General features: G+C 41.2%; 1 protein-coding gene across 7 annotated transcripts in view; it reads right to left on the reverse strand.

The window, feature by feature from the left end:
- Nucleotides 1-13,728: 13,728 nt before the first annotated feature.
- The window catches only part of LOC138733740 (dual specificity protein phosphatase CDC14B-like), a 58,569-nt gene continuing 51,502 nt past the window's right edge, over nt 13,729-20,795 (reverse strand). For 3 of the 7 annotated variants that reach the window (XM_069881230.1, XM_069881232.1, XM_069881225.1), the window contains one exon: nt 14,429-16,750. In XM_069881230.1, coding sequence (XP_069737331.1) covers nt 16,702-16,750 — 49 coding nt within the window. In that variant the 3' untranslated portion in view covers nt 14,429-16,701. Of the gene's footprint in view, nt 14,403-14,428; nt 17,678-18,920; nt 18,960-20,795 lie in introns of those variants that run through there. The other 4 variants (XM_069881226.1, XM_069881229.1, XM_069881228.1 and 1 more) reach the window with 4 other exon arrangements.

Consider the following 20,795-nt stretch of genomic DNA (forward strand, 5'->3'; position numbering starts at 1 on the left):
CTCCAAGTAGATCTTATAGTGACCTTCCAGTACCTGAAAGGGGCCTAAAAGAAAGCTGGAGAGGGACTATTCATAAAGGCTTGTGGTGACAGGACAAGGGGAAATGGGTATAAACTGAAGAGGGGCAGATTTAGGCTTGATATAAGGAAGAATTTATTCACCATGAGAGTGATGAGACAATGGAACAGGTTGCCAAGGGAAGGTGTGGATGCCTCATCCCTGGCGGTGTTCAAGGCCAGGTTGGATGGGGCCTTGGGCAGCCTGATCTAGTGGAATGTCCCTGCCCATGGCAGGAGGTTGGAACTAAATGATCTTTAAGGTCCCTTCCAACCCTAATGATTCTATGATTCTATGATATACGTGATCACATCAGACATACGTGTCAGACCTTCACTGAAGAAATGGCTGTATTGGCCAAAGATATTGTCATCTCTTGTTTGTAACCTCCTGTGGCTGACACTTGCCAGCTTTGCCCCATCTAAACTAACCATTTGGAAGCTGTGAACACTGCTCATCTGATTTAGTACAAAGGCTGGTTTAATCTTCAAAGAGAGCTGTCCAAATTAATCCAATCCCTCTGGCACTAAAGCAGATGGAGGGTATTCTGAGGACATTCTCTTTCATGTCTCCTATGGGGACAGTGATCTCCAACAAGAGGATAGAAGTGCATGGCTGGAGATGTGAAATGGCTGTTTGTGCAGGGAATGCTTGCAAGGAGTGGTCTGCTGGGCTACATCAATCTTAGTGGATAAGGCATTCTCAGTGCTGGTACCACTACTGACTCTGATCTAAGCTCAGCTCTTCTCCTGTAGATGTAGGCTAACTCCTTTAGCTTCATGGTAACTTGTTTCATGGTGTGTTTTATTTTGTTACTAATTTAATTTGATTTAAATTCAGCTGTTCTTGTTTCAGATTTGTACCAAAGTATTATGTCTTTTGGAACTGAGAAACTGTGAAGCGTGTTTGTATGCAATCCAGCTGAATCAGCACTAGAAGAATTCATATGCTAACCCTTGTAGGCATGATATATAGTAGAAGGAATGTTATGATAAAAATCACAACACGTTAATTCAGGAAGGGATTTTGCTTTTCCTGTCTAAAATAGCAACGATTTTGAAGGGACAGTTTACTCTCACCATTATTCTGTTTGCTTCAATCTGATGCGATTCACAAGAACTTCTGAAATAGGTGTGTGTTAAAGTTTAGGGACTTGCTTAAAACTGTGTATTCGAGTACTGTTGTGAGGACCAATGCTGTTCTGAATTAGGACTGCAAGATGTTTCACACAAAATGAAAGAGGTATCATTTTTACATGTATTGACAAAGCTTTTTTTCTTTAAAATGAAGTATAGAGTTATAGAATCACAGAATCACTAGCTTGGAAAAGACCCACTGGTTCATTGAGTCCAACCATTCCTATCAATCAATAAGCCATGCCCCTCAGCGTCTCACCCACCCGTCCTTTAAACACCTCCAGGGAAGGTGACTCAACCACCTCCCTGGGCAGCCTGTTCCAGTGCCCAATGACCCTTTCCGTAAAAAATTTTTTCCTAATATCCAGCCTGAACCTCCCCTGGTGGAACCTGAGGCCATTCCCTCTTATCCTGAAAGAGCTTACTTGTGGAAAATACAATCCAAACTGTCCTGCTTTCATTTGAGTTCTCTAGCTGTATAATTCAGTTACTATTTTACGTTTAAAAAGAACAGCTGCAGTTACATTTGTTCTAGGAACAAAATACTCATTTTCTATTTGGCCTAAATGGTAGTATCACTTTTAAGTCAAAATTGGGATGCTGGTAAACAAATATTGATCAATTTTCACACCCTGGGCTATTTGTTTAAGATTAGAAGTCACCTGTATAACTGCAAGAGCTAACAACCTCTGGAACTGTAAAGTAGTACCTAAACATTTCTCACTGTGATACCTTGTTTCTTCCTTCCCACTCCCTACAGCTTCACCAGCAAGGCACACATTGGAAGGACAACTTAAACTGCTCAGATGCTGCTGTTGCCTTAATGCCCTAAAGAGATGAGATTGGTGTGACACTGTGGAAAAGCACTGCTGTTTGTTGTTAACAGAATCTGCCAGAAAGTGATTGTTTCTTCCCAGGGATTTGCAAGGAGCTGCAGCAAAGGTAGACACAGCCTATTTGCCAACTTAAGGAAGATAAGAGTGGAGCCAAGCAAAAACCTGGTCCTGAGCATTTCAGTTAAGCCCTGTGTACATAGGACATGGTTAACCATTAGTTAGGGGCCTCCAGTACTGTTAGTTCCAAAAGCAGGTCAAGCATCCTATATGGATAAAGTTGGTAGGAAAACATGTTGTTACTTTATTAGTCCTCACAATGCCTCTTGTGCTTATCCAGGGGTCTATAGGTCTTTAGCCTACATCTTCTGGCACTGTTTCAAAATGTGCAAGTGGACTACACAGTTGGACTGAATGATTTTTATGGTGCTACAGATGTAACCATTCTTAACCTGGATTGAAAAAGCCTGCCTGGGGCATTTATACTTCTCATTTGAACCAGTGAAAGCTCTTGTGCCTCTGTGTGATCTCCACTTCATACATACACATGAGAAGTATAAATGCCCCAGGCAGGCTTTTTCAATCCAGGTTAAGAATGGTTACATTTGTTTAGTTGGAATCAGCTACTAACTGACTTGAAGAAGTAAGAAGTAGGAAAATAAGATAATGCATAGTGACTGACAATGGTTTGATTAATGCTATGGGATAAAGGGCTGCTGCTGCTAAAGGGTCTAACACCATGGTCTATTTGTTCATACTAGCTCCCTCACACTGCAAAAATTATTTGTGTAGCCATGAGTGAGATGGAGCAGGGAATTTACATGAATGAAAACTCAGATGGAGGGGAAAAAAAAAGGTTAGTTTTCAGCTAGATCAGTTCAGTTCTCTTATGTCATTTGCCACATGAGCACTAGTGCCGGCAAATACAGGAGGGAGGAATAAGCAGCCATGGCTGTGTGACAGGCAATCCCTTTCTGTAGTGGAAATGATTTATACCGTATTAAATTGACTGTGGAATTTGTAAATAGATTTCACTTCATAGATTTAAACTGGTGTTCTCCTCCATAGGAAATAAACCACAGTCAATACATCCACGTGGTAATGATACCAGCTTCTATGCTCTCACTCTATTAGTACTGACTAATACAGAGGAGTAGAGGAGTCATCTTGCATCTCTCTGACAGCATGGATGAATGTTAGTACAAACAAGATGGGAGTGATATTATGGAATGAAAGGAAACAGCTACAGCAGTCCCTTGGAGAGGGAGTCTTATGCAGGTATTGCACAAATATGTAATAGTCTGTCACAGATTGACATAAATTTCTGTATTAAAACCAGCTTCATAAGATAACATCCTGTAGGTTTTCGTTCTACTGAGTCTAACATTTAGTCATTAAACAAGATTAATAAAATCAAAATGATAGTGAAAGGATTTTGTAGTGAAAATTAATGTAGTTCATGTCTTTTGTATACAGTAAAAATCCCACCATAATATTCTGCCAGTACACAGGGGAAGTGATGAGAAAATCCCAGTTACCTTCTTCTGAAGGAAAGGTTCTTTGGCAAATGAATCAACACAAGCAAGAGTGTGTAAGACAGAGACTTCTTTTTTTTCTGCTTCAAATAAAAGAAGTTTTAGTGTTTCATTGATGAAGGAAGTACTGGGAAAAGGAAGTCTTACACGATTATTTATTTTGAGGTTTGAAGAAATGATACTTTTAACTACCCTAAGTGCTGCAGAGAGCCACAGAGTACTTTTTGTAGTGTTAGTAGTGCTGAGTTCTACCACATTTTTGGCTGAATGCTTTTCTCCTCCACATGCTATCAGGAGTGTGTTTCTGTCTTGTCCACAATTCAGGAAAGTATGTCAACATTTCAGGTTTAAGAATGGGCTGGTTTTGGCTGCATAAAGCTTACCAAGTCTTGTGCTGTCTTACTAAGGGGCCATCTGGGGAAATGGTATTAGTGCAGTCATGCATTCAAGCTATAGCTCTCTTGCTAAATTACCTTAGGCATCTATCTGAAAATCTGTCTTCTCCATATACAAAACACAACTGCTAGAGTTTAATGGCATATTTTGACCTGGCTCAGTAGTCTTGTTTGGTGCTGTCATCGGAAACCAGAATGAAATTTTCAATCAGTCAGGTGATCCACCCTAGCAGAAAGGACAGAAACAATTCAAAGGCTGAATTACTGTCAGGTGTTTCCCCTGTTATTTTCATTCAAAAATATGGCTTACCCTGTTGTTCACAGGGCTGCAGTAGGATATGACCACAGGAATCCTTCTGGGTGTATGTGGCATGGTACAAACTAAGAATTTCATAGAAGCTTTGAAGGCGTCCCAGATAAAGTGGTGATCCTGCAACCTAATTCAGGCATGGAGATGCATAACCCAGGCAGACATGAATAGAAACCCTTGTATAAGTTTGACCTTTGACCTTCAAGCTAATTGAGGATGCTAGCATTTCTTTACAATGAAGCTACATGCTAAAGCTGAGCCATTGTTAGAAGGCTAACTCCCAAGTCAAGCATATGCTGATATTTGCACTGGCTCTATAGATGTTTAACCTCTTATTGGAGCTGAATCCATTGTTAACCTGGAATAAACCTATATACCTTTTTTTCCTGGGCTAATTTTCTGGTTTATGAATTGAAGCATCTCAGCAAAAAGTCCAGTGAGCACTGGAGCTAATGTGGGGGTTTGAGGGGATCTGTGCCATGGAGCCAGGCACTGAACGAAGGGGGTGGGCAGGCTATCTTTTCAGGTGTTATGAGCTACTAGATCATCCTAAATGATAGCAACTTTCTGCATCCCTTTTTTTTTTTTTTTTCCCCCTTCCCTGAATTCCTTCCTTCAAATACAATGTAGAAAGCAGCTTGTGTATATATACACGTATATATAAAAGTCACTTTGCAATACTGAGTATTGGTGATGAGATATGTGTAAGGAACAGGCCTGAAGCTTCTTGGAGAGTTATCCTTGCAGGCATCAAGGATGGCAGGCAAAAATGAGAGATCTAATGGTTATTTCAATCTATGATAATGGCAGATGAAAGTTAGCATCAATTAAAATAGAAAGAAAGCACTATATCATTATTGACACTGCTGTCAGCAGTCCAGGCCTTCTTCTTGTCTCCAGTCTACTGCTCCACTTTAGGGCTTCTGTCCCCTGTGCCAGCTCTGGGTTCCTGATAGGCCCTAGTCCAACAATTCAAAATGTGCTGCATGTGTTGTGGTTTGCAGATGTCTTATGCTCCAGGTTGCTTTTGTGCAAGGACTGTGTTGAACTTCTCTTATTACAATAGCTTCATTTCTGCTCCATGCTAACTGAGTAGTAATGTGAATTGAGATGGAGCTGCGTAGGTCGGCAATTCTAAAACACATTTGTATGCCAGAACTGGCATATGTCTAATGATGCTTGGGGAAAGCTGCATTTGTCAACAGAGGCCAAATTTTGATATCTTCATCCAGGCACACAGAATGGATTGCTGTATCAAAAGGCAGTTTTGAAAGTTTCTAGCCTGTGGGTATTAGGGGCAGTCTATGAAACACTTTTGAGAATAAAAATTACATGATAAAGAACAAACCATAATAGAAACTCCATGAGTATATTCTGGAATATAAAGGTTATTTCAAGCATCTGGCTTGTACAAGGGACTGCAGAAGAAAGGAGTCATATCTCTCTCAAAAATGGCTGACACCAGTGTGCTAGAGGGCTCTGTACTAATAGTGGGAATAGCATGGGAGAAAGCAAAAGAGTGGCAGCTGTACAGATACAGTTATGATTTTTGGACGTAGCATATCTCAACATATGGTTGACTTTGGAAGTAGCCTTTTGGTTAAGGAAGAGTGATTACAGATTTAAAGGAAAATGAGTAGTGTAGTTCTATATTCTGTTACTAATATCTGCAAATGGTAAAACTCTCTTTTTTTTTAAGCATGGCTATATGGTGAGGAGAAGAAAGAATTATGAATGACATAACTAATTATGACATACTCTGCTTGATGGCATTTATTTGTAGAGACTGAAGAGATGCATTGTGAAAACCCAATTTTCTCGTTATGCTGCAGGTGAGGAACAAGGTAATACTGGCATGGTAGGACAGTCACTCTGCCACAGAAACCAGTGGTTATGGCATGCATGCTGTTAGTATAATTCCTTGAAGCCAACAGGGTAGAAATTTTGAGTCACTTAACATAGGCATTTTGTATTAACATTGTGGCTGCTTTAAAATCAGACATTCTGAGGAGGAATTTTGGGAAGCCAGGAACAGTCAATTGATAGAAGATTTTTCTGGAACACAAGGTTTTTCTTCATAATAAGGACTATGAAGAGCACAAGACACAATGCCAGCTATAGGTTCACACTGCAATGTACATATGTACATTTGTGCCAGGTTAACTTTTTTTTGGCAGAAAAGCTGATTTTCTTTGAGCTTTCTGCCTTGCTTCTTCTCTCACTTTCACCTCCTCTGTTTTGATTCAAGTCATCATTCACAGCAGAGAAAAGGTTCAAGCTTCCAATTATTTAACGTAAATTTGGGCCTTTTACAGATTAAATGTAGAGGGAAGCCTCACAAAAAAGTTGGTATAATTGTATTTAAATGAAGTCTTTGCCCATGTGCCCAGCTCCTCTGAATATGGCACACCTGAATTACTGAAGAAGAAAACTAACTGTCTGTAAATATGGTGGGTTTTTTAGCACTATTTGCTTGTAGCCACCTTTAGGGGTATAAGAAGATTGAACCAGTATAACAGATTATCACTGCATCCTGAGTCTCCAAGGGACGTAGAGGCCTGAAATGAGAACATGGTGTGTGCACATTTTGTTAATACAGTTTTGTTTTTCTAAAGATGAAAAAGAAATAGCTAGAGAATTCTTGTGAGCTGTAAACTTCATCCCAGACAATGACAGCAGAGAAAATACCTGTGAATTTGGGATGACTTTACAGCTTGAGATGAGTACGTGTTTAACATTTATGATGAAATGTGGCCTAGATTAATTCATTTCAACTGGTGCTTAATGAATGTTCTGGGAACACTTACAAACTCCCTCTTTAAATGAAAATCTACCCTTTCTCTATTAAATCTTCCTGTTTTTACGGAGGTACAGATTCCCAGGGGTCCATGGTAGTTTCTAATTTGGAAAATAGTCCTTCATTTCCACATGTAAAAATTGATGAGAGAAAAATGCTTTCTTCTTTTGTGTTGATGTTTGTTTAGAGGTATAAAATTTCTTCCACAGTTCTTTCCCTGGCTACATTTGTATTTATAATAGGTTAGATCTATTCAACAGAACAGATTCTGTTTACAAGCATATGATCAGAAACTTTTGTGGGAGAAGAACACAGTCTCTGATACAGGTGAAGGAACCATGTCATCATGATATATCCTCTGACGTATGGAAGTGTTGTATTAGCTGGGGATAATACTTTTGCAGCTGGGGCTGATGGGAAGCACCTGTGTCCGCCAATCCCACAGTGATAGATCTGAACTTGCAAGCACATCTTTTGTGCTCTTATAAAAATTATGGCTGCCATCCATAAACTACTGCCAAACATCTGGCAAGTTAATTTATAAATTAGATGCAGAGCTACATTAATGAATATTTAGTCTAACACTGCTTTCTGGGACATATTTTATCACCTAGATAGCGATCTCTTCCAATGGCAAGGGTGTGGGCATTGCATGCCTGACCTTGAGTGACTACATCATGATGATTTCTCTGTATCTTGTCTTTGCTGTGATTTCACTCTGAGAGAACTGTTTCCATTTAGGTTGTGGGCTTTTTCCCTAAAAATACCACAACATACGTACATACATACCTATTGAGGTGAAACCACACTGCTATGGTAACTCTGTAGGCACTGCCTGGAGTTCTGCAGAGCTGCATTTACCCCACAAGGATAGCCTGTACCACTTCACTAGCCCTTTGTGGGCACTGGAGGCTAGCCTTTGTCTTGCTGCACACATTAAGTATTGAAGTGGCTTTGTTGAGAACTATGTTGAGGATAATTTTGCTTTTTTACACTTTCCTGTGTTGTATGGTAGATTAGCAGGAATTTCTTGCAGTGGGTGAAGGTTCATCAGGATGTCACCAATTAGCACAGATTACATTTTGTGTTTCTGCTGAACATGAGCACTGCTCAGTTCAGCATGTGTCATCCAGGGCCTCATCATTATCTAGGACTCTGTCAGGATAGGTGCAACTGACTACTGACAAATAAGAAAGTCTCTGCTCCATAAAGCTTATAGATCACCAGGTACTTAAAGCAACTCGTAGTTTTATGGTATTAAGTAAATGTGAGGTGCTGTTTCAATTAGAATGTCTCAAATGTACACCAATGCACGCAGCACGGGTAATAAGAAGGAAGAGCTGGAAGCTGTCATAGGGCAAGAAGCCTATGATGTCGTTGCCGTCACGGAAATGTGGTGGGATGACTCATATAACTGGAGTGCAGCTATGGTGGGGTACAAACTCTTGAGGTGGGATAGGAAGGGTAGGAGAGGAGGCAGGGTAGCCCTCTTTGTAAGGGAGGACATGGACACTGTTGAGATGGATTGTGGTGATGAGTAGATTGAGTGCCTGTGGGTTAAAATCAGAGGAGCCCACCAGAAGGTAGATTTTGTGATGGGAGTCTGTTACAGACTGCCCAGCCAAGGAGAAGCAGCTGATGAGCTCTTCTATAAACAGCTGGGGTTAACCTCTAGATCAATGCCTCTCGTTCTTGTGGGAGACTTCAATCTGCCTGATATCTGCTGGAAGTACAATAGAGCAGAAAGGAAGCAGTCTAGGAGGTTCCTGGAGTGCGTGGAAGACAACTTCCTTGCACAGCTGGTGAATGAACCAACAAGGGAGGGTGCCCTCCTAGACCTGCTGTTTGTGAACAGAGAAGGCCTTGTGGGGGATGTGGCAGTAGGTGGGCGCCTAGGACAAAGCGATCATGAGATGATAGGGTTTTCAGTTCTAGGTGAAGAGGATGGAGCATTAAATTTCCAGAGGGCAGACTTTGAACTCTTCAGAAGGCTGGTTGGCAAAGTCTCATGGGAGACAGTACTCAAGGGCAAGGGAGCCCATGAGGGCTGGGAGCTCTTCAAAAAGGAAATCCTAGCAGCTCAGGAGAAAGCCATCCCCATGTTCCGGAAAAAAAGCCGGCAGGGGAAAAAACCAGCTTGGTTGAACAGACAGATCTTGAGTGGTATAGAATCATAGAATCATAGAATAACCAGGCTGGAAGAGACCCGCCAGATCATCGAGTCCAACCATTCCTATCAAACACTAAACCATGCCCCTTAGCACCTCGTCCACACGTGCCTTAAACACCTCCAGGGAAGGTGAATCAACCACCTCCCTGGGCAGCCTGTTCCAGTGCCCAATGACCCTTTCTGTGAAAATTTTTCCTGATGTCCAGCCTAAACCTCCCCTGGCGGAGCTTGAGGCCATTTCCTCTTCTCCTGTCCCCTGTCACTTGGGAGAAGAGGCCAGCACCCTCCTTTCTACAACCTCCTTTCAGGTAGTTATAGAGAGCAATGAGGTCTCCCCTCAGCCTCCTCTTCTCCAGGCTAAACAACCCCAGCTCTCTGAGCTGCTCCTCGTAAGACTTGTTCTCCAGCCCCCTCTTGATATCACTCAAGCTCTCTCTGTTCAACCAAGCTGGTTTTCTCCCCTTCTTCTATCACAAAGAAGAGAAATGTTTATGGGCTCTGGAAGAGGGGACAGGCCTCTTGGGTGGACTACAGGAGGGAAGTGAGATTGTGTAGAGAAAAAATCAGAAGGGCTAAGGCTCAACTAGAAATCAGATTGGCAAAGTCTGCGAAAGATAACAAAAAATCCTTCTATAAATATATAAATAATAAAAGGAGGACTAGGGAGACCATACAGTCCCTATTGGACGCAGAAGGAACAACAGTGACAGGGGATGAGGAAAAGGCTGAGGTACTTAATGCCTTCTTTGCCTCAGTCTTTAGCTGTAAAGAAAGTCGTTCCGTCTGTGTACAAACCCAGGAGCTAGAGGAGCAAAATGAGGCTCCCGTGATCCAAGAGGAGGTGGTCAGAGCCTTGCTAGCCCGACTAGACACCCACAAGTCTATGGGGCCGGATGGGATTCATCCAAGGGTATTGAAGGAGCTGGCGGATGTGCTGGCCAAACCCCTTTCCATCATCTTCCAACAGTCCTGGAAGACTGGGGAAGTTCCACTGGACTGGAGGCTGCCTGATGTCGTGCCCATCTACAAGAAGGGTCACAGGGAGGACCCTGGAAACTACAGGCCTGTCAGTCTGACCTCAGTGCCAGGGAAAGTCATGGAGCAGGTGATCTTGACTGCTATCATGAAGCACATGCAAGAGAACCGGGTGCTCAGGCCCAGTCAACACGGGTTCACAAAAGGCAGGTCTTGCCAAACTAACCTGATCGCCTTCTATGACAAAGTGACTCGGCTGCTGGATGAAGGAAAGGCTGTGGATGTATCTTCCTGGACTTGAGTAAAGCCTTTGACACAGTTTCTGACAGCATTCTGCTTCGGAAACTGTCAGCCTCTGGCCTGGGCAGGCGCACACTCTCCTGGGTGGAAAACTGGTTGGATGGCCAGGCCCAGAGAGTGGTGGGAAATGGTGTGAAATCCAGCTGGAGGCCAGTGACAAGTGGGGTTCCCCAGGGCTCAGTGCTGGGTCCAGCCCTGTTCAATGTCTTTATCAATGACCTGGATGAAGGCATCGAGTGCACCCTTAGCAAGTTTGCGGACGACACTAAGCTGGGTGGAAGTGTTGATCTGCTGGAGGGTAGGGAGGCTCTGCAAAGGGATCTGAACAGGCTGGACCGCTGGGCAGAGTCCAATGGCATGAGGTTTAACAAGGCCAAATGCCAGGTCCTGCACTTGGGACACAACAACCCTGTGCAGTGCTATAGACTAGAAGTCTATCTAGAAAGCTGCCTGGAGGAGAGGGACCTGGGGGTGTTGGTTGACAGCCAACTGAATATGAGCCAGCAGTGTGCCCAGGTGGCCAAGAAGGCCAATGGCATCTTGGCTTGTATCAGAAATGGCGTGACCAGCAGGTCCAGGGAGGTTATTCTCCCTTTGTACTCAGCACTGGTGAGACTGCTCCTCGAATCCTGTGTTCAGTTCTGGGCCCCTCACCACAAGAAGGATGTTGAGGCTCTGGAGTGAGTCCAGAGAAGAGTAATGAAGCTGGTGAAGGGGCTGGAGAACAGGTCTTACGAGGAGCAGCTGAGAGAGCTGGGGTTGTTTAGCCTGGAGAAGAGGAGGCTGAGGGGAGACCTCATTGCTCTCTATAACTACCTGAAAGGAGGTTGTAGAGAGGAGGGTGCTGGCCTCTTCTCCCAAGTGACAGGGGACAGGACAAGCGGGAATGGCCTCAAGCTCTGCCAGGGGAGATTTAGGCTGGACATTAGAAAAAATTTCTTCACAGAAAGGGTCATTGGGCACTGGAACAGGCTGCCCAGGGAGGTGGTTGATTCACCTTCCCTGGAGGTGTTTAAGGCACGTGTGGACGAGGTGCTAAGGGGCATGGTTTAGTGTTTGATAGGAATGGTTGGACTCGATGATCCGGTGGGTCTCTTCCAACCTGGTTATTCTAATGATTCTAGTACCATGGTACAGGATTGGGAAGATTATATCACTATAAAAGTACCTTTAAGGGAGAAAGGAGAAGAATACAATACTAAAAAATAACTAAAGACTCAGAAGTAAAAAGCCTTGGTAATAAACTTTTGATAAATAGAAATGTTAGGCAATTGAGCCCATGGGAGATGAACCTTCAGCTCTGGTTACATTCTTTCATGTGAAAACAGGGCTGAGGATACCCATAGCCTTTGGGCCCTAGTACACACGTCGTTGAGATACACAATCCCTTCAGAGCTGTCGCACACACGTGTACATGTACACATACCAAAAAAAACCCATATACATGCAGTGTTTAAAATAATGTAACACTGACTCATTTTCACTGGAACAATTGAACGCGAAACACAGTTACCTTTGAAGAAAAAGTGCTTTTCAATCACTGAATAACTTTCAGTAAGGTATGCTGGGCAAGTACTGAAGAGTTTGTGCTTGGATGGGGAAATTCTTTAACCGTTGGAAGTAGTGACAACTGCTGCACTTTGGCAATGTTACTTAGAATTTAATGTGAAATACATTAAATCTTCAGCTGTGTTTTGTTCGTCTGCAAACAAATGCCTTTTTGAAGATGTGATGCAACAAACACTGCACAGTTACTGCATCTTCAGAGTAGCTTTAGATACTGCATCACACTTAATTGCAGTCTTATGTTTGAAACAAACTAGCCCTTAATGAATTGAATAAAGTTTTTGGGTAGTCAGTATGAATATACATGTTCTGTGTTCTGTTGTTTCTACAGTGTTTTACAGGTAGTCAACAGAACTGTAAGCTGCTATCTTCTTTTAGCAATGGTAGTTCCTCTGTCTAGATTTGCAGTATTTACTATTTATTTGAATGAAAGATACCGAGCTTTTTCATAATGTCATTCAATTACCATGATATCTTTGCCAAAAGCTAAAAATAGCAGGAACAAGAACAATAAAACCAGTAAGTTTTATCCTGTGCTGGCAAGAGAAAAAAGTAAGTTCACATGATCTAGGAATGCTGTTCTTATTACTAGTTCGCTTGTATTTCTGTTACTTACATACTCAATGCCATTTTTAGAGGTTTTTGTGCCTTTAGCAAAGGCTCTGAACCTTGGAAGCTATTGTGGGAGAAATGAAGCTTCCACTGAAATGACAGAAGACCATAGGCTAGAACAGGTCTTATCAGTGTTTGGTAGGAAAGGAGCCCTTCATATAAGAGTGAAGAAAACCCAACAAACCAACGTTGAGTAACAGTTCACTTAAAAACAGAGATTATGTTGGAAGAGGTGGACAAAAAGCAGCTAGTAGCATGATAAATGTCACCTGTTGTGAGTACTGAACAGAGATTGAGTCCTAGGAACTTGACATTTTGGGAAGAACAGTGAAAAATTAATCTGGTAATGGCAGAACTGAAACCTGGGGAAAAACACAAGTGCATCTAGAGAGAAACTGTTTGAAGGAGGGGTAATGAGGCTGAGGCCTTACACTTTGCAGAACACCATGGAACTGCCCTGCCACCTTAAGAGAAAGCACTAGTGAAGGTAAAAGCAAGCTCTAATGCCGAGCATTGGTCGGCTTCAGCATTTGCATGTCTGTCTCATGCTGTTGGCAGCAATCAGTTTGGATTTGCTTGCATAATAATAACAACTACTGCCAAGGATAATCTCCTGTCATGGCATGAGTTTGTGATTTACCACTTTATCCCGCTTGTTGCATAACTGTAAGTTACACTCCAAAATATAGCAATTACAATACACAGTTCAGTCACAATACCAGTGTGATTCCTGTTACTTGTCCCTATGGTATCTGCAGCACACCACACAGGGTGTCCCCACTCACAGGGAGCAAATAGGAGGGTTGATGCCCACTCAAGCCCTTTGCTCTCTGAAATTCTGGCAGTTCTCTGGGGCTTATGCCAATACACATATTCACTCTCCCCGTGCTGGTCTGGCAGTCTCAGGGGGACAGTCACCTTCTCTAAAGAACTCGGGGAGAAGCATTTACACCACCATTTGACCCACTCAACTACTGATAGCCAGTTTATGCTTAAATCAATGTTTTCCCAGCCGGAACCCATCAGTCGCTCTTCAGCAGTCAACCGGTTTGTCAGGAAAAGGTGGTTTAATGTTCATGTAAGTTTAGAAAGGATCACCTTAGAAGAGAGGAATCAAGATTTTCCAGTCATAAAAACTTTGGAGCAAGGGAAGATTTACCTGCTTGTCAAACAGGCTGTGCTTGGGGTGTGCAAATTCTGCATTTTCTAATATAAGTAAAATAAGGATTAACTATCTGACTGTGTCAATGTTTTTGCTGTTGTGTTTGGATCTTGTTTTTTAAAGCCCAAACTAGACCACCATCCACTCTTATGCAAAAGGAAGCATTCCTGAAAATTTAGTTTTTACTTCTGGGGAACTTTCACTTTCATGGTAAGTATCCAAGTGGATATTATTTAATGTGATGCCTGTTTCAAAAACTGGTATTATAGTGGAGGGAAACAAGTTAACTAGAATGCTGTTGTTCTGTTTTACCTGTGTTTTTTAGTGGGTACAGCATCCCAAAAACTGAAATAAAATTCCTGTTGTTCCACAGGAAGTCCCCTGAAATGTAGAGCCAGAAGTTCTCTATTTTTGAAATCTGAAATGTATTTTTTAAGGATTTGTGCTTTAATTAAAAGTTTTCAGGCAGCAGAGATTCTTGCATTATTTCTCAGAGCATATATGCGTCAAGCTGGTACAGATAAGAATTTTTTTTGCAGATTTCTTTTAGAATGCTGGAAATGAAAATAAGAAAACAAACTTTGATTATTATTTTTAATTTTACACAATTAATTTTTACAATAATCACTAATATTTTGTATAAAATCAAATACAGTATGCAATATTTTCAAATGAAACACAAATGCATTTTGAACTACTTAATATTACAAGATAATATGAAGCTTTATCTTAAAAATACCTTCAACAAAATAAACTCCCCCTCTGTCAATACATGTTAAAAAAATATGATTAGAAATATACAATTTAAAAATAATCAGGATGAACAGTACTGATAAGTCAAGAAATTTTAGAACTTGGTAGTCTGTACATAAGTTTATGCAAGACAAACAGTCTGCAAACCATTAATATAAAAACTGCAGTGCAACAAACTGGTGAACATCACATTTGTTTTGTTTTTTGTTTTTTTGTGTCCCCATTTTAATGCACGAGTCTCTACAAATCGTACTTTTTCTTATAAATCAGCAGCATTTCATCTATTGTCATACTGAGGCAAAAAGTCTGGGTTAACATCTGAGTTACTGATGCTGTAATGGAAGCAATTTGACCCACGATATAACAGCTTTTGAGTATGTTGTATACTTGTCAATATGAGATCAAGGGAGACTCCATCTGTCATGTATTTGAAAGAGAGCAAAGAATTTCTAAGGAAAAAACTCCTAACTGATGGCAGCAGAAATAACTTCCTTCAGTTGTTCCATGGTTCAATGGTGATGCAGCTGCCACCACACATTCCGTTTTGGCACATTAATACTTTGCAATTCAAAAAAAATTTAGAAACCATAGATGCCCTCACCCATGCTCACTTTTCATTATTGTACTTAAGACAGCTTTGGTATGGTATAATATAAATGCTACACAAAGTACTAAAAATTCAGAAAAATAAACTAAGCAATACTATTAGATGGGACACAATGAGGTAATGAGCTAATTTTCCATATAAGGCTGTAGGAGAGTTCAAATGTAAAATTCCTTTGACATTTATGTGTTTTCTCACTAAGATACTCGGTGGTGGAAGGGATATCCTGACACACATTCATGCCAAATGAGCAGTTTTGGTTTAGCTAGGGTTCCTATTGTGAGTATTTGTTCACTTGTTTTATGGAAATTCACTTTTGATGAACCTGTAAGTGCTAATGGCTCTGGTGGTTATTTTAAAAGGCGGCAAATTCATGTTTGGAAGGGGTGTGAAATTGATTATTTTTAGGTTTGAAACAAAGATGCTAAAAGAAGTAGCTCAGCTGAAAGAAGGGCAAAGCCAAACACAACATTACTAAATTTTTCTTGCTTTCACTCTTACCTTTTCACCTCACTATTTTTATCTCTTCTGCTTTTCAAGATAAGAATTTTCTTCAAAATTGAACACAGATTCATATTTGGACAATATACCTACTACTGTGGTTACCTATATGCCTGTATTTCAGCTAACAGGCAAGTGGCTTATGTAAGGGAAAAAAAAACAAACAAAATCAAACTATTTTAATCACTGGATGAGGGTGAATCCTATCCCTCTCTTTTAGATGCTTTTCACCTAGAAGAAAATGGTGGTGAGGGTGAAGAGGAAAACAAAAAAATATTTGGAGTGTGAGCCTCGATGCTCCTCTATTTTGCACAATACAAGCCTCTTCTGTTTTCTTTGTATTCACATTTGCAAATTTTGATCACCCAAACTCAGGGATGCTACCTGTAAGCTTACTTCCACTTTACATCCTGCTTCCCCTCCAACTCGTAATGCTCTTGCCATAAAATGTGTTCAAACCAATGTGTGGTTATTGATATTGGCATTCAAAAATCACCAGTCTAACAGCTTAATTTTAATTTAAAATAATGGAGATTGAAACTAGTCACTGAGCCTGCCCATGTACATTCATCAAGAAGAAAATTCTCCCCCGTACAGAGGTAATTTTTATCTTTAGAAACTTCAATTATTCATTGATAAAATTTCAGATCTCTCAGCTTCTACTTTCTACTGTATGAGTCACTAAATCAACAGGTAACTGCATCATATTTAAGGCTATGCGGTAACAGCCCTCCTGTGAGGGATATGCAGCTATAAACTTCAGTTGGCAGACAAGGATATATCACTGCAAAGCCAGCTTTGAGATTTCATAATGTCAGAAGTGACAGGGAAAAAGTGCTGGCAATGTTTGAAGACAGTCTTGTAGTGGATGAAAATTTCTGTTTCAGACAGATTCCTCTAAAAATTACACTGCTTTTAAATAGAGGTAAGATGTAGTTTTCAAAGTGTTTATTAGATGTTAAATACTATACCTGCCCCGAGTTCTAATACCAATCTCAGATGTACAGCATACTTATTTTTCCTTTTCTTTTGCTGCACTCAAAGCTGAAAAACAGTGACATCCACATGTTATCAAGTGTACCAATAAAACCTGGGAAAAAAAATCTTACCTTTTATATATGTAATCTAAAGTTTTACCTAAAATACTTACAGATAGGAAAAGACATTTCAATATGACAGCACTGCTTTAAAGGGTAAACTGTTTCTCCTCCCCCTTAATATCATACTGGATTTAAAGCAATTACAACTATTTAAAACAGCCATTGGTTCTGAACAACTAAAAAAAATCTATTACCATTAAAAACAAGTTAATTGCTTATAGTTAGTTTCTTCCAAAATAAACAAACCACATAACCTTTGAAATTAATGCACTCTTTGGTAGACAATAGTTACTTTGTGTACTCAATACGGCGGCTTCATAAAAAACATCATACAAAATAAGAAAGAACAGCCAGTTAACATAGGAGAGTACCAATACTGTAAGAAAAAAGCTTTTGTGGTTGATTTTCTGCCTCAAATGGAGACTTGAGCCCAGTCTGAACAGACAACACAGATTTATATATTTAAAAGCTCCTACCATCTTTGCATTTCTGGTGGTCAGCAGCTAAGTGATTGCCATCACAATTTATGCACATGCATCATACATACTAGCAAGCCCTCTTTATAATAGAGAGCTTAAGTATTTACACCTGAGTCTAAACATACACAGATTTTTTTCTTGGTTTGAATGAGGAAGTATTAGCACATTAGAAGAGTCTATCAAACACGTTGACAGTTCATTTTATTCTGCAACTATGGAAGAGATTCTTCTGTTTCACTTTTGCTAAAAAAGTGGAGCCAAAGTAATCATCCTTGAATTAGATCAAGTCCCCTCTAGTCACATCCCCTTCATTCCTGAATATACTCTTCAGCACTGGTTGCTTATTTGAAATTTAACGCAATACCGTTCTAGTCTTTGGGACGGATTGGCTGGTGAAATAAAACATTTTAAGAGAAAAGTTAAATATGTATTCACTATGTATTTCATGCAAACATTTCTGGCAAGGTAAAATGAGCAAACAATACTTCAAAGAAAGAAACAGAAGGTAAGAGTCTGCAATATTAGGTTGTAAAGAAAGCACGGACTAGTCCGATCACAGACAATATAATATTAAGAAAGATTCCACTCCATTTAGAAAAGCAACAGAGGATTCATACAATCACAATTTCATTAAGCACATTTGTTGTAAAGTATTCCTTTTCTCTCTCTCACTCTGAAGTATCAGACTGTAAGAAAAACAGAAAGAATAGCAAAGAAACATTTTTTCTTAATACTAGATTTAGATTACATATAGACAAGCTTTGAAATGCTGCAGGTAGTTCAGTGTTTGGACAAGGCTGCAGAAAGCTGCTTTACATTTCCAAGCAAAGCAAGAGCATATGAGACTGCTAAAATGTATTCTCTTTGTTGATTTTTGTAACATGCCTCTCTGGTTAAAAGATGTAAAGGAACCTATACAATACAATTTTTATACATCTACCCCCACAGTCCCAATTATTTGTAACAACTTGACCTGCACTCCCTTAAGTACCCCTACCTACCAAAATTTAAATTCTAATCAACTTACTATATACCTACATCTAACTCAGTCCTGTGTTGTAACACAGAAAAAAACCTGTTTAATTTGTCTTACTATGATTCAGTTGGTTTGGATCTGATGTGTGTACCTCGTTAAAATACAAACATGAACTTCTCACTAATAAGCAAATTTACAAGGAAGGTAACTGGAGAACCAAGGGCATCTACAGAAGATGACTGTGGATAACACGCTAGTAATGCAAATAGCAGTGTTATTTCATTCACAAGACAGAATATGTTATGTCTACCAGTACGAGTCTTTCGTAGATGGCAGCTGACATCTAGAGATGTTCTGCAAACAAAACAAAGTGAATGTTATGAACTGGACTGAAATTCTCTTTGCAAAGCCATAACAGAGATTTTTAGCTGTAAATGGCTGTTTTGGCTGAAAAATCATTCTGAGTGCCTCCTGCAATGTCATCTCCAACATCCCGAAGCGTAGAATGGCAAATGAATTGCTTAGCTCTGCAGATCATACTGCGCTAGGATAGGTCGCAAACATGACTAATATACAGTAAGAACTGATTAAAATGACCTAAAACATCAACGAATTACATTAATGTAAAAATACTGCAAGATGTTTCCACTAGAACTTACCAGACAAGAAAATGGAAGAATTAAGGGTACACAGGAATGCTGGAGGTTCAGAGAAGGTAACAAGGTCTCGACAAAGACAACGTTGGTTAGGGCATGGTATCAGTTTTGTAAAAATAATTATTCTCCTCTACCCTGCAATCACTTGATCTGGAATAGCTCAATCATTATGAGCACTATGAGGTAATGCAAACTGCACAGGCTTCAAGAAATTAAAATAAGAGATGAAAAAGCAAAGGGATGCTTTAAAGAAAAAAGAAAGATGAGTTAGTTTTTGCGAAATGCTACAGGTAAAATAAAAGGATACCTATATGACTAACAACAAGGTACTGCATTCTAACAGTACTCAAGGGCAAGGGAGCCCATGAGGGCTGGGAGCTCTTCAAAAAGGAAATCCTAGCAGCTCAGGAGAAAGCCATCCCCATGTTCCGGAAAAAAAGCCGGCAGGGGAGAAAACCAGCTTGGTTGAATAGAGAGATCTTGAGTGATATCAAGAAGAAGAGAAATGTTTATGGGCTCTGGAAGAGGGGACAGGCCTCTTGGGTGGACTACAGGAGGGAAGTGAGATTGTGTAGAGAAAAAATCAGAAGGGCTAAGGCTCAGCTAGAAATCAGATTGGCAAAGTCTGTGAAAGATAACAAAAAATCCTTCTATAAATATATAAATAATAAAAGGAGGGCTAGGGAGACCATACAGTCCCTATTGGACGCAGAAGGAACAACAGTGACAGGGGATGAGGAAAAGGCTGAGGTACTTAATGCCTTCTTTGCCTCAGTCTTTAGTTGTAAAGAAAGTCGTTCCGTCTGTGTACTAACCCAGGAGCTAGAGGAGCAAAATGAGGCTCCCATGATCCAAGAGGAGGTGGTCAGAGCCTTGCTAGCCCGACTAGACACCCACGAGTCTATGGGGCCGGATGGGATTCATCCAAGGGTATTGAAGGAGCTGGCGGATGTGCTGGCCAAACCCCTTTCCATCATCTTCCAACAGTCCTGGAAGACTGGGGAAGTCCCACTGGACTGGAGGCTGGCTGATGTTGTGCCCATCTACAAGAAAGGTCGCAGGGAGGACCCAGGGAACAACAGGCCTGTGAGTCTGACCTCAGTGCCAGGGAAAGTCATGGAGCAGGTGATCTTGAGTGCTATCATGAAGCACATGCAAGAGAACCGGGTGCTCAGGCCCAGTCAACACGGGTTCACAAAACGCAGGTCTTGCCAAACTAACCTGATCGCCTTCTATGACAAAGTGACTCGGCTGCTGGATGAGGGAAAGGCTGTGGATGTATCTTCCTGGACTTGAGTAAAGCCTTTGACACAGTTTCTGACAGCATTCTGCTTCGGAAACTGTCAGCCTCTGGCCTGGGCAGGCGCACACTCTCCTGGGTGGAAAACTGGTTGGATGGCCGGGCCCAGAGAGTGGTGGGAAACGGTGTGAAATCCAGCTGGAGGCCAGTGACAAGTGGGGTTCCCCAGGGCTCAGTCCAGCCCTGTTCAATGTCTTTATCAATGACCTGGATGAAGGCATCGAGTGCACCCTTAGCAAGTTTGCGGACGACACTAAGGTGGGTGGAAGTGTCGATCTGCTGGAGGGCAGGGAGGCTCTGCAAAGGGATCTGAACAGGCTGGACCGCTGGGCAGAGTCCAACGGCATGAGGTTTAACAAGGCCAAGTGCCGGGTCCTGCACTTGGGAGACAACAACCCTGTGCAGTGCTACAGACTAGGAGAAGTCTGTCTAGAAATCTGCCTGGAGGAGCGGGACCTGGGAGTGTTGGTTGACAGCGACTGAACATGAGCCAGCAGTGTGCCCAGGTGGCCAAGAAGGCCAATGGCATCTTGGCTTGGATCAGAATCAGCGTGACCAGCAGGTCCAGGGAGGTTATT

Source organism: Phaenicophaeus curvirostris, chromosome Z (genome assembly GCF_032191515.1).
Source record: "Phaenicophaeus curvirostris isolate KB17595 chromosome Z, BPBGC_Pcur_1.0, whole genome shotgun sequence".
In the NCBI taxonomy this organism is placed as follows: Eukaryota; Metazoa; Chordata; class Aves; order Cuculiformes; family Cuculidae; genus Phaenicophaeus; species Phaenicophaeus curvirostris.